We start from the raw sequence: 13458 nt of genomic DNA, 5'->3' as shown, positions 1-13458 counted from the left end.
AGAGCTCATAAGTCACCACATGTAGTTGTCTTCTAGAATCAACTGTATGTCTTGAACTTGCAATTTCACATAATGATCAAAAACTAGTTTGATTTTTTTATATTTTCTGATGTCCACATCTTCAGGTCTCTGATAATTAGACACCTTCTTTTCGTTCCTCACCTGAATTTATTCATTGGCAGTTCATGCAGCTTTGTTTCTATGCCAGCACTGGCCATTAGTTTAGATAATTCTTGCCTTTCCCTCCCTGAGGATTCTCTTTCTAGATATATATTTAGAAACTGATTTTATCCTTGCACACCCTTGCTTTTGCCAGAGAGAGTGATCCAAGCACAGTCTTTCAGAGGGTGCATTCCCCACCCTCTCATGACTCTGGTAGTCCCTTTCCACCTTTTTCCAGTACATTTTATGTTAAATGTCTGTGTTAATTGTGGACAGGTTGCAAATGAAGTTCCACAAAGGCTTATTTAATGGAATTAACAGTCCCCAGTCCTATTTATCATGCTGTCATATCCCTGCCACTGCTGGAAATTCCTCACCTCCTACTAATGTGATGCTTTGCACACACCCATGCTTTGCCTGGTGGGTGTCCCCAGATCCTGCTCAGGTGTTTTCACCTCTTCAGTATTGCAAACATTCCTGCCAGGCTCCAGACAAATGACATTTTTTTTAATACTGCAAGTGTTAATCCCATTTATATTTTTCAATCCATCATGGATTTTCATATCTTCCTGTGTGATACTCCAGACTTTCAGCATGTTGATAAAATGTCTTATTTTTGTGGCACGGCACATTTTATAAGAAAGCTTGGAGGGTTTTATGCCAGTTATTAATGAAATAATAATGATTTTGAGGTTTAAGCGTGCAGAACCACATGAGTAATTCTGTCTAACCCAATTTTGAAACCTCTTATTGTCATCTCTTTCTCCTCTTCATCTCCTACTCATCATGGACCAATCCCTGTTTCTTCTAGTTTAGAAGTAGGTTGGTGTACAGTGCCATACCCTCCAGTCCAGAGAATCCTGGAGAGAGCAGTGTCCCTGCTCTCTACGGGAAAAACATGTTCCTCATCCTGTAGAATGCTGAGAGAATCGTTAGCACAGATAATCCCTGCCAGTTACCACCAAAATGAGTACCCAGGGAAATAAAGCTGCATTTTTCATACAAACATCAAACACTGCACAGCATCAGATCCCCAGCCCGCCACCCAACACGATGTAATCTTTGAAAGTGCTGTAGGTAGCAATAGGCAAAGAAAGCTGAAATTCAGGCATCTGGCTGGATTTTGTGCTTATTTGCACTTGCAGGTTTTAGAGGGTTGGCTGGGCTCTCCGTATGAGCATTAGCAAGGGAGTATTGGCATTCTCTGCAGATCAAGTACTGCTCTGAGATATCTGTATTTAGTTTTAACATAATTGGTTTATGGTATATTTAAAAGAACAGCAGTAAAGAAATATGTATGTATAATACATATTGTATACATAATGCATTATATATATAGTCAGTTAGGTTTCCTATAAATCTTCCTGCCAATAAAATAAGGTAATGCTAACACTCTGGAGGCAAAACAAAGTGCTGTTTCAGAAATTACAAATTAGCTAGCTACCAAGAGCTATTTTTCATGCATATATCTTTTTGCTGGTGATTTCTTCAGCCATTTAAAAAATTCAGTCCAGCTCCAGTTACTGCAGCTGCGTTGAAACAGAAGAAAAAAGATGCATGTGTGAGACTGCTGCTTTGAGGAATCTTTTTGGTATTGGGTATGCATGCCCACATAAAGACCTTGGACCCTTAATTTCCACCCTACAGCTGTATACCTGGAGATAAGCAGGTCTAGGAAGTCCTAGAATGCCTTTTTAGTGTTAGTAAAAATCTCAAAATGTGTCAGATAAATAGAAAAATGAGAAAGGTTGTGTTTGTCTTGTGGTTGCTCTGTAGCCTTATATAATTCTGCTTTGACAACCTTCCTAATGGAAGTTGCTTTTACAGCAGTCTTATGATGAATTTACAAGCTAAGTAGGTATTTACATAAATACCTAAGGTGTTCACCTCAGGGGAGAGAATTATTAGAAAATGACACTAACCCTGGCAGACCACTGGATTTGCAAGAGGGGACATTTTAGTTCAGTCATTTTTGGACTGGAGGCTGGGACTCAAAAAATGCAGCTATAACTTCACTGGTGAGTGGGGCAGCTCTAGCTTTGCTTGTAAATCTGCGTAATCCTCTGAAAGCACATGGTACTTAAGCACTGGAATAACCAGAAGGCACAGCTCCGTAGACAAACACCTTCTCCAGATAAATAAGAAAAGGGTTTTTGGAATCCTTGTTCCTCTGTAAACATCTATGAAGAGCTTGCTCAGCTCTAGGGAGAAGGAGAAGAGAAAAGGAAGGTGATAAAAGCAATCAGGGTGATGCCTTTCCACCAAACTTTAATTCTTGCCAGTAAAACTGTGGTCAGTTCTTTGGTGGTCATTTCCAAGTGAGGAGCCACCTCACAGAATCCTCCCTGGTGTGAAAATTGGGCAGTTTAACATTTCCTTTGAAACAAGAAAAGAAGAATTTTGGTATGTTTTTGTCCTTGGAGGTTTGGTAGATTTCTGAGCTTCCAGGTTAGCTTGTCTTGGGAAGCCATATGTGCTATGACCCTGGGACCCTGGGATGCCAAGAGCTAGGGACAATGCTGGCTCTTCAGCACTTCCAGGCTCTCAGTTAGCCTGTCTTGGCTGAGGAACAGCCCACCAAGCAGGGAGAAAGCCATGCAAGGTGCAGCTGTAGTGTCTGCCAGAGCCCTGAAAAAATGAATGCAATGCCACAAAAGCTTAGAGGTTAAATAACTAGGAATCTCCCAGTTAGAAAGATGACTGTTCTGTGGGAAAGTCTGCAGCCATCCCTACTCAGAAGCCTGCAGTTCTGAAGAGGATTTTTTTCTGCTTATTTCTCCTTTGTCAGGTTTTTAAGCTGCAATAATTCCTGTATGCACTCCATGCTGCTGAGCCCCCATTAGATTTTCCTCTTCTTAAATGATGAGGACAAAATAAAGAGAGCAGTGGCTTCTAGTTCCTGCAAAGTGCTTTTGAAGGCAGAAAGTTCAGTGAAGGCTTTGAGGTCAGGCTGCATATGATATGGAAGTAGGAGACATTACTAAGTTTCGTGCTGTGTGGCTGAAGAGGATTATTCACCTACATGTGCCTCCACCTGACACAAACATGATACAGTGAGATGGCATCTTCCAGCTGAAAAATCGGTATAACTTTATCTCAAATACATGGGTACTGCAAAATTCTGTTATGCTTCTGGCTTTATTTTGGATTGCAGTCTCTCTCTGACACAACCACTAAACAGAATGTGGATTACTACTGGCTGGCAGAGGAATGATTTGGTAGCTGCCTTGTCACATGCAGCAATGATGTGTTCCATTCAAGATTTTATTTTCTTCTCTTTTAAGCTAATTAAGCTTATCCAAGCCTTTTCTTGGATGGAAGAATGCTGCCATCACAGTTGGGGAGGTACTGTAGGAATCAGTGCTGGTGTCACCAGTCTCACACACTGGTTCAGTGAGATGTGCAGAATTGGTTGTAGTGCTGAGTAGTTTTGTTGTTGGTTGGCTTTTTTATAATTTGGGATCTTGATTGCACAATACAGGCACTTTTTATTTTTTTTTAAGTGATAGTCTTTAAAAGCATAGGAAATCACATCAGTTCTGTCTGCTGGAGCTCTTGTTGCATCATAAATGACTTAATAGGAAAAGCACATTTTCTCATTCTTGTCCTAATCTTTTGATATCATGTAGAGAGTGTAATAGTTGTGCCATGCCACCTCACAGATGAGTCTTCTCAGCTCATAGCTAGTGTTACCAAAGCACTCTGAGATTCTCGTGAGTTGTTGAGCAGCTGCAGTGCAGCTCGTGGCTCTTTATTTTTTCATCCTAAGTTCCCTCAAAGCATCCCACTGATCAGTGGAAAGATAAGCTCTATCTTTTCCTCTGTGATTAAGTCTTTAGAGGGCTCGTTTTGTCTTGCCTACTAGATTTTGAACGAACAAAAATATATTTAAAACAATTTAAACCTTGCAACAAGTAGTGTATTGAAGTGCTTATGGGAGTGTGTATGTAGTCTCATTGGATAGCAGGATACACAGATGTGTGTTACATTACCTGGACACAGGCAATTACTGTTTTGCTGAGCTTTTTGTACTCTGGTTACATGACCACAATTTTTAAAATTTTAAAGATTTTAAAAATTGTGTAGTGCTACAAATATTTATGGACCTGCTGAAAAAGAGAAATTAAATCTAGAGGGCGGCAGAAGACTTACCAAATCTCATTTTCTCTGCTTCAGATTATTCATATTTGTCATTCCTCTTTTTAAGTTTCCCTTTGAATCAAATGTGCAAAGAGACATGTGAAATGTAGAGGTATATTACACAGTGTACATTTCTAACTGAGGTGGTGAAAAAGAGACCAAAACAGACCAAAACAGGTTGTGGAAGACTGTGAATCCAAAAGCCTCTTTGCCTTTTCCACTTGTTTTGGCTGGTCTAATGGCAGACACCACCTCCTCCTCCTAGTCCTGCCCTCTGGTCCCACAGCAAGGATCTTACAACGCCAGATATCTGTAGGGTTCCTCTGGCACAAACTGCTTCATGCTTACAGCGTATCACCAGCAGAGCTGTGGTGGGCTTTCCTTACTACAAAAACCAGCCACAGCTGGTTGCACACTCCCCAGGTCTCCACAGACAGCCTGGGCATTTGCTCTGAGCACTTCAGTGCTCACCAGGAGTGACAAATCCCCTGCTAACACTCACTGACAATGTGATTACAGGACATAAATGCTTCGATGACAAACAGCTCGGTGACAAGCAAACCACCCGTAACACTGCGGCTCGTCGTTCCAGCAAGTCAGTGTGGATCCCTTATAGGAAAAGGAGGCTCCAAAATCAAAGAAATCAGGGAGGTAAGTCTTGGGATGTGTGCTGGGGACATGGGTTAGCTCAGCATCCTACTGCAGTGGGCCCTGGCAGCATCACTCACTGCACTTTGCTGATCACACCAACATGAGCATATCTTGACTGAAAAACCTGGAAAAGCCTTGCTCTGGCAGAAGCAGGGGTCCGGGACAGCTGGACTTGTACTTTCCTTGACACTAAATACCATGTGTGAAACAGAGAAACAGCTTTACAATGTGTAAAGTCTTTCATGCACAGTTAAGCAAAGCAAGAGTGGCAAATGGCTCTGCAAGTTTCTCTCCCAGCATAGGCCCCTGCCCTCCAATATTCAGGAGATCCCAAGTTAAAGAGTTGCAGCCATTTCCAAATTACTTACCACCCTTACAGTCAGAGAAAAGCTCAAGCAGCACTGGGGATTTCAGGCTAGTAGATCTACTTTCTAGGAAAGTGTGACTTCCATGCTCCTTCCCTGTTTCTCCTTAATGTCACTAGGCCACAGGTGACCTGATTGGATGCATTCCAAACACATGCAGAATTTATTTTTAGTCCAGACTTAACTAGAGGTATTCATTCTGTGTGCTAGGAGCCACTTTTTTGTCTAACCAAAAAAAGTAAAAGCAAAAAGTATCATACAGTGCCTGGTTTACTCTTCCATGCATGATTGTAACAATATAGCACATATCAAGCCAAGGATCTGGTGTTTGTAATCACTCATACAAGAAAATCAGGTGTAGCTCAGTTATATAGACAAAATCTGAATAGGGTATTTCAGAAAAATGGATTTTTATTCTGGAGGAAGTGACAATATTCCTTCTAAATTTGAATTCATTCCAACATGGGATGAAGTGTTGAATAATAAGATAACATGTTGATCCATTTTTTTTAATTTGCCTGTGTCAAAACAGAAGGCTTTTGACAGTCTCTACAAAGTTGAAAATGTGGATTCAATAAATTAGGTTTTATGGAGCTTTTAAGCTGATTTCTTAGTTGTGTTAAAATAGGAGCAGGCATGAGTGTGAGCTGTGTGCTTACCTCTAGGTTTTACAGCTGTCCATACTTTCAATTTTGTATTAAATATTGATAAATTCACTTAGAGCACTGTGGGACTGTGCTCAGAATGCAGGTTTTTAAAGGTGAGATTGGTCTTCTGGTTAAATGAAGTGACTGAAATAATTATCCTGGTGAGCATAATTTCAGAAGCAATTGCCTATAGTCTGGTACAAGGAAGTAAAAGGATAGTGTTTGGCCAAATAGGTGTTTTGATAAGGCTAATGTAGCGAGAAGTCACACTGCACTTATTCCTAAGCATAAGGGTAATAGACAAAATATTACTTGTTTCTTGCTACTGATATATGACCAAAGTCAAAGAATAAACAAGATTAGCACTGGGAGTAAATGCATAAATGACTCTGGGATTTGGCAGTCTTTTGTACTGGATGTACAGATACTCAGGAATGTACATTAAAAAGCAAATACCAGGAAAGAGGGGAAAATCAAGGAGCATCCAGCCCAAGATGTGGTCTGATTTCATCATCACATTTTTAAAGCTTTTTCTGTGATTGCACTAAAATTGGAAGAGGTAAACAAATAATTTGCTTATACACTAAGCAGGTGTAGAAGGAGGGGTCTTTCTTCTTCAGTCATGCACCCAGGAACAACATGTAGTGTTACAGTTCTATTTTTGAGATAAGATTATAAAAAAAAAAAAAAAAACACAACAAAAAAAACATAAGCATGAGGGATTGATCAAATTGTGGTGAAATTCCAAAGTCTGTTATAGGGCATGGAATTGATACTTTGGCCTTAAACAGCACTAGTATACAGAAGATCATTATATCATATATAAATATATATATATATATAAATCAGTACATTAATCAGTCTTTGGAAAGAAGGACAACACATGTGTTGTGTATAACTAGCAGGAAAACAAATTAACTCCTTGCTGACTGACACAAAGTCAATGGTTGCTGAAAATGCTTGTATTTTAAAATCCAAGTACTGCAGTGCAATAACAGTTAGGAATAGATCTTTTGTGCGGTATGTTAAACAGCTTAATGAACATCAGATGCCTGGGTTTTTCTCTATTGACTGGAAAGGTCTTCTGTGTTTGTGTAATAATGTCAAAGGTTGTTTGGGCCTCCTGTATTTTCTTCTTTCTTTGTTTTGTTTTGTTTTTTTGTTTTTTCTAACTCAGACACACTAGTGCCAAGATCAAAGTTAAAAAACAGCAAAAAAAACCCAAAGTGGCTCATTAGTTTCTTGGGTTCATTAATGAGCTAAAAGTTGATTATATGCATATATTTAATCAACACTAATTATGATTTAGAAGTACTTCTGTACCATCTAGCATAAGGAAGTCACAAATTTCAACAAGAGACACAAGTCAGCCATCAATACATTAAAGAGCCATTTATCAGTAGATTAAAGAGTGACTTGTTTGATTAGCTGAGCTTCTTCAATTATTGGGGTTTTTTTTCTTTTTTATTTTTTTATTATTGAAGAGTACTTCATTTCACCCTTTTCATGTTTTAGTCAGCATTGCAACTGTCTGTCTTTGAGAGGGTTAAGATGCTTCTCCTGATGTTCAGGCTGCAGTTTGATTCACTAATGGCTACTGAGGACTAACCTCCCTAGGGTGGTGGTGTTGGCAAACTGGCTTGAGCAGCCAAATCCACACCCAGGGTAGGAGTTTCCACATGTGCTCTATCACGTCCAGCAAAGAAAAGACAAAAAAGTTTAGGGGTGCACCCGCTCCATTGTATCAGTGAATGACTGGAGAGGTGCCATTGCCTGCATGGCAGTGACAGTGTCTTTGCTCTGTCTCTGCTGAAGTCCACAGGAGCCCAGGTGCAGGTGGCAGGGGACATGCTGCCCAACTCAACGGAGCGCGCGGTGACCATATCCGGCACTCCCGACGCCATCATCCAGTGTGTGAAGCAGATCTGCGTGGTGATGCTGGAGGTAAGCAGGCACCCAGTGTGTGCATTCTCACTCAGGAGATGCTGAAACACATTATTAACAATTGTCAATTGCCATGGGTTCCCCTGGGGTGCTGCCTGCCCTCCCTGTGCCAGGGATTTCCAGAGGCTGTTAAACTCTGCTTTTCCTGGTGTTTGAGAGCCTCTCACAGCAAGGTTTAGCAGTCAAAGGCTGTCATGACATTGTTGAACAACAACGGAGCTGCAGTCATTTTTAAAGAGACACATTTTATTCTGATGTGGAATAGGGCAGAGAACATCCAGGTCCTGTTTAAAATAGAAATAATTCTGACCAGCCTTTTTGCTTGCTTAGGGTCAGGTCATTGCATAAGATCAGTAAGTTTCATTTTGATGGCAGCTTTTTAGCCCTTAGATTAAATAATACACAAAATAATGTATATAAAAATCTTTCTTGCTGAAAATGCCCATAATTTCCAAACCACTGACCATTTTTAAGATTGTACCCATGTTTTCTGACACACCTTAACATGTTTAATGAAGCTTCATAGCTCTATCTGACAGTGGCAGTAATGAAACCACAGATGTCACCATTTCCTGCTTTGGCCATGCACTCAGGTCCTCAGCTCTTCCCTTGAAGCCCAGACAGGAGCCCTCTAGCATGCTTTTGGTCTGATGGGGTAGAGGGCAGGGTGGGCTGGGCTGGGTTATCTGCATGCCTTGTTGTCTGAGGTGACCACTATTTATAAAGAGAGATCTTTTTAATACAAACTCTGCTTCGTTCTGCATTTTGACTGCTTTGTGTTTTTGTCTGCAGTCCCCACCCAAAGGTGCCACCATCCCCTACCGTCCCAAACCTGCCTCTGCACCTATCATTTTTGCAGGTGGCCAGGTAAGAGCAGACACCATTTTGGCTTCAGCTGGAAACCACACCGTCCTGGCCCAGCCTCAGCCAGCGCCTGTTAGTTTTCAACTTTTATTCTTTCTTGCCTGGTATAGTATAGATGTGCTTTGTCTACTGTGTGTGCTTACAGTTTGCAGGACAGGAGAGCACTGCATTGCAAACTTTACACAAAATTGTGACAATATTTTACTAAGATTTAACATTAACTTTTGTAATTAAGAAAAGTTTGCCCTTCTGTAGATTGAGAGGTGTCCAAACCAGGAGCTCACTGAGTGGGGCAGCCCTGCTTCTTGTAGTGGTTGGGGTTTCTTTCCTTAACTTGCAGCTTCACTAGCAGTTTTGTCAATTTTCAGAGATGATGAAAGAGTGGGACATTTCTGCTAATGAAAAGTATAATTTTTCTCTCATAGTTTTCATACTTTTTGGGACCAAATAGTGCATTTTGCAGTAAGGACTTACACACCCATAATTTCCACTATTGTAGTCCCTCAGGACCAAGTAGCAATGGAATTCCAGAGTGGCTGAAACTGCTTACATGCAAGTGTAGAGCTTCCCAACCATGGTGTGGAACAGCCTGATTGATAACACAACAACAGTTGTTTCTTTTTTATGTAAGAAAGTTTTGATGATTCCCCCTTCACCTTAAGCTGTATGAGTAAGGGTTCTTATCTGCCTTTAAAAACCCACATGCAATTGGTTCTGTGTCTTTCAGTAATGCTTGAAATGGGTCTGCAATGTGTGACAGAGGCATAGCAGGAGTGCTCTGCATCATCCAATGCAGCTTTCACTGAAGAGTCAGTGGTGAACAGAGCTGATAAATACCCTAAAAACACCATGGGAGGGTCCCAAGGGGACCTGTGTCACCACCAAGTTTTGAGCAGTGGTGGAGGAGTGAGATGCTGCAAGCCCTGTCTAACTCAAGGGGAAATCAACCCCATAAACCCAGCCTAGAGGAAGGCAGACATGTCTCTGCTCAGGATTAACATATGTAAAGACTCTCTGGCACTAAGGCACCCCCACCCAACCAAACATTTTCCCCAAGGTGATGCCAAGTTCTCTTTTTAAGGAATTACCCAGTTACCTGCATGGTGGAACATCTTCAGGCAGGTCCCCCTTTCCACCCCATCAGCCCATCTGAGGTCGTCACCCTGTCACAGGGTGTGAGCTGATTGCACAGATTGTGTCCCACCTCAGGCAATTTGGAGATCATATGAGAAACTGGACATTGAGTTCCTGGTAGAGCTGAGTGCCCAAGGTGCTGCTGGCATTGTTGGTGTGAAGATCTGTGCCAGCACAATCTGGTGGTGTATAAGGAAGCTCCTGCACCTCCCAAGCATATGCTAAAATGCTTCTGACAGCCCTTGTCATGAACTGTCTGATTTGTTTTGTCTCAGAGTTTTACCTTCTACTCTGTAATGATTTTTTCTGATGTATATCCAGATTTTCATAATCTGGATGTAGTAGGTTTCATCGTGGTCTACAAGCCTACTACTGTTACTTGTTGTCATCAAAATAAGAAATCTGCTTCCTTAATGACCAAAGCTGAATTGAAATGTAAAATATTGTGCCAGAAACTGGTCTATGACTGAAAGTTCAGAATCATTTACTCCATATATGTAAGTTTACACTGCAGTGCTTTCCTTTAGGAAATATGCGTGTGTGTTTGTATGTATGCAGCAGCCCATTCTACCAGTGTTCTAATTGCCACTGCCTTCAAAGACTGCATATGATTACTCAAAAGCATTGAAGCTGTGTGCTAGAGGGTGCTGAGCAGTTTGTGTAAATAATTAAAAGTATCCTATTTTCAGGTCTGATAGCTCTTATCATCTTCATTTTTATTAGTTAAAAAAGTGTTCTCACTTTCCTAGTGCAGAGGAATTGTTAACACTGTTAGTTCCATTCAACCTTTCTGCTAAGATATCGGAAGTTATTTTTCTATTCTAAAATACATCATGGCTATCTTGAAAGGATTTTTGTTTGTTTAACACTTAGTAAGATAAGTAACATTAGCAAAATATAATTTCTAGCTTTTCTTAAAAAGTTGGGGTTCTTCCACGCTGAGTATTGCTCTTAATTCTCTTGTGCTTCTTTGATACTGTATTGCATAACAAAACTAAAAGGAAACTGGACACTGCCCTACTCTGCCCCTGCTATTACTTAGCATGTGGAATGGTAAAATTGGAAATTCCTACCTCGTGCTACATTAGTGTTTAAATGGGTACTCAAGAGTGCAGCCTTGCTTTATGTCTCTTACCAGTATGATGGTCTGAGCTGAGGAAGATGTGCAGACCAGGCCATCCTTGCTGTTACTTACATCAGTAGGGAAGCTGCCCTTGACTTTGATGGAAGCAGATCCACAGCCAATGTGCTCAGTGGAACATTACAGGACAGATGTCTCAGTAGTCTCTAATCAGGCTTGAGCTTAGCAAGCCCCAGCCCTCGGCCCTAAAAACATGGTTTTCTGACAAGGGCTAAAGCAGACAGAGACTCTTTTCTCAAGCTAAATCACTCAAATGACCTTTTGGCAGCCTAAATTAAAACCTTTCTTTCTAGTTTTTGTGGGTTTTTTCTTCTCTTTTCTTTTTTTTTTCTGTTTGTTTTTTGTTTGTTTGTTTGTTTGTTTTTTACTGGAGAAGAAAATTCAAGGCCCGCCTTGTCCATTCTGGTTTGATGATTTTCATGGATTACCAAGCAACAAGTAAACCTGGTCTGAGCACTGAATGTTCATTGCTTTTGTTGCTTCTCCAGTTTGTTTTCTTCCTCCTATGTACACATGGAAGTATGAGGGAGCAGAACGATGAGGGATGGGGTGACTTCTATTAGGTTTGCTGGTGACTTTTTTGTGGTGGGTTCTTGCTGGTTTGCAGACCACTGCTTGGAAAACAGCCATGTAAAAGATGTTCTCTTAGCTGGGTTTGAAGTACACCTGAGACCAGAAAAGGTACTTGTGATCCAGCAGAGACACTCAGACACCAAAGCGTGGTTTCCAAACCCACCATTTGCTCATGGAGCCAGCTATAACCTCCCTGAAGCTGCTGCTGTGCTTGGCTGAGCACAGAGCACCCCCCTGCACCCCCTCAGGTTGTCCTCATTTGGTGAAACAGTTAAACAAGTTTCTCCTGCTTGATTACATGTCTCCTTTAGACCCACTGATGGCAGTGATCACTTGTTTTTCTGGACTTGAACCTTTTATTGTGCTATATAACCCATCAGTGATGCCCATCCCCTATAGATGAACATGCATGTTTGCCCATGAACCTCCCACTGAGCCTGGTACACACACTTCCCCCTGAAAACTTCTCATGTGCATAATGTTTGCCAGATTATGGCCTAGCTTTATAACTAATTTAAAAACTAAATTAAATGTTTCTTCTCCAGAAGGGAAATTCTGCTGCACAAATGTGCATCATGCAGTTGAGACATTAAAGATTTTAATATCCAAACTCCATTAAATGAATTGTTTTATCATTTGCAGAGGATTCATTACTTTCTAAGAGGCCTTTTGTCAAATAAGCATTTTGCAAACTAAGCTAATCAACTCTGTTCCTGTTTATAATTCTTCCACTACAAATATTTATGTTATAATTTGTCCTTCTGCTTTCCTGCCTGTCTAAGCCAGAAGCACATTAAAATTTTTCTGACATGCCATTCCTTTCATAAAAAATCATAAACTCTCTGCAGTCTGTTTTTTGTAGGCCGCTTCAGAGAGTTGAACAGGACCAGCAGGAGAGACAAAGGGCTGTGCTAACTGGTGCTAGGCGTGCTGCCATATCCCTCCTCACTTGTGCTTTTTTGCCCCCACACCTCCCCCCAGTGCTGCCAGAAGTGATGCCAGAAACTGCATGCATTGCAGTGCTCTCGTGGTGCAGAGTGGCTGGATTTGGAGGGAGGGTATTTGGCTTGTTGTGGAAGATAAGACCACCCACCATGCTGGGGGTCTCTATGATGCTCCTGCCTCTAAAGCAGCCTGCTGACCCTGTGCCCAGGCACTGCAGGACAGGCTGCCATCAGCACACATGCTCACGTGCACTGGAACAGCAGCCTGGGCATGAACTCCATCAGGTGCCCCAGGTGCCCCGGGGCACGCTGTTGCTGGCACTTGGCATCTGTGGCTGTGGGCAGCCAGAGGAGGTGGCTCAGAGCTGGCAGCCACATGGCCCTGCACACACTTGGCAGTCAGGAGCTAAAGGATAGGGCCAGACGTCCCCTGAGCAGGTCTGTGCCTTCCTCTCTGTGCCTCTTGCTGCTGTGGCATCAGCATCTCCCTAGGTGCATTGGTGTCACTGGCCACCCCCTGTGCTCCTTGAGCCCCTCAGTGTCCTCAGCTCTGTGCCCAGTAGACCGAGGTGGACTAAAGAGAGGTCCTGAGGCCGAAATCCTCAGAGCTCAGGCAGTGGCACTTAGCAATCTCTGCTTGCAAGGGGTACATGGGCAGCCTGACAGAGACCTTTCTGTCCTGTGCCAAGGGTTATCAAGCAGCACAAGACAATTAAACCTCACTCAGTGTGGAAAGCAGTGCAGGTGGCATTTGCTGGGGGGGCGCATGAGAAGCTTTTCTGATGAGAGCAAGAAGGCTGCTTGTCCCACCTGACTAACCCATGTCTTAACTGTGCTTCTTGTTTCCAGGCATTCACGATTCAGGGGCAGTATGCCATCCCTCATCCAGACGT

At 42.0% G+C, this 13458-nt stretch overlaps 1 protein-coding gene across 16 annotated transcripts in view; it reads left to right on the top strand.

The window, feature by feature from the left end:
• The window catches only part of LOC102109397 (poly(rC)-binding protein 3-like), a 505286-nt gene that overhangs the window by 461039 nt on the left and 30789 nt on the right, over positions 1-13458 (top strand). For 10 of the 16 annotated variants that reach the window (XM_088065654.1, XM_088065620.1, XM_014255383.2 and 7 more), the window contains 4 exons: positions 4822-4953; positions 7781-7909; positions 8702-8845; positions 13415-13458. The exon at positions 13415-13458 is cut by the window's right edge and continues 13 nt beyond it. In XM_088065654.1, coding sequence (XP_087921780.1) covers positions 4822-4953; positions 7781-7909; positions 8702-8845; positions 13415-13458 — 449 coding nt within the window. The remainder of the gene's footprint in view (positions 1-4821; positions 4954-7780; positions 7910-8701; positions 8846-13414) is intronic. The other 6 variants (XM_088065659.1, XM_088065642.1, XM_088065631.1 and 3 more) reach the window with 3 other exon arrangements.

The sequence above is a fragment of the Pseudopodoces humilis genome, chromosome 1, assembly GCF_049639895.1.
Source record: "Pseudopodoces humilis isolate 2021_Gansu_Grassland_sample_001 chromosome 1, ASM4963989v1, whole genome shotgun sequence".
Classification (NCBI taxonomy): Eukaryota; Metazoa; Chordata; class Aves; order Passeriformes; family Paridae; genus Pseudopodoces; species Pseudopodoces humilis.
The sequence above is the reverse complement of the archived record's forward strand: the minus strand, read 5'-3'. Positions and strand labels throughout refer to the sequence as shown.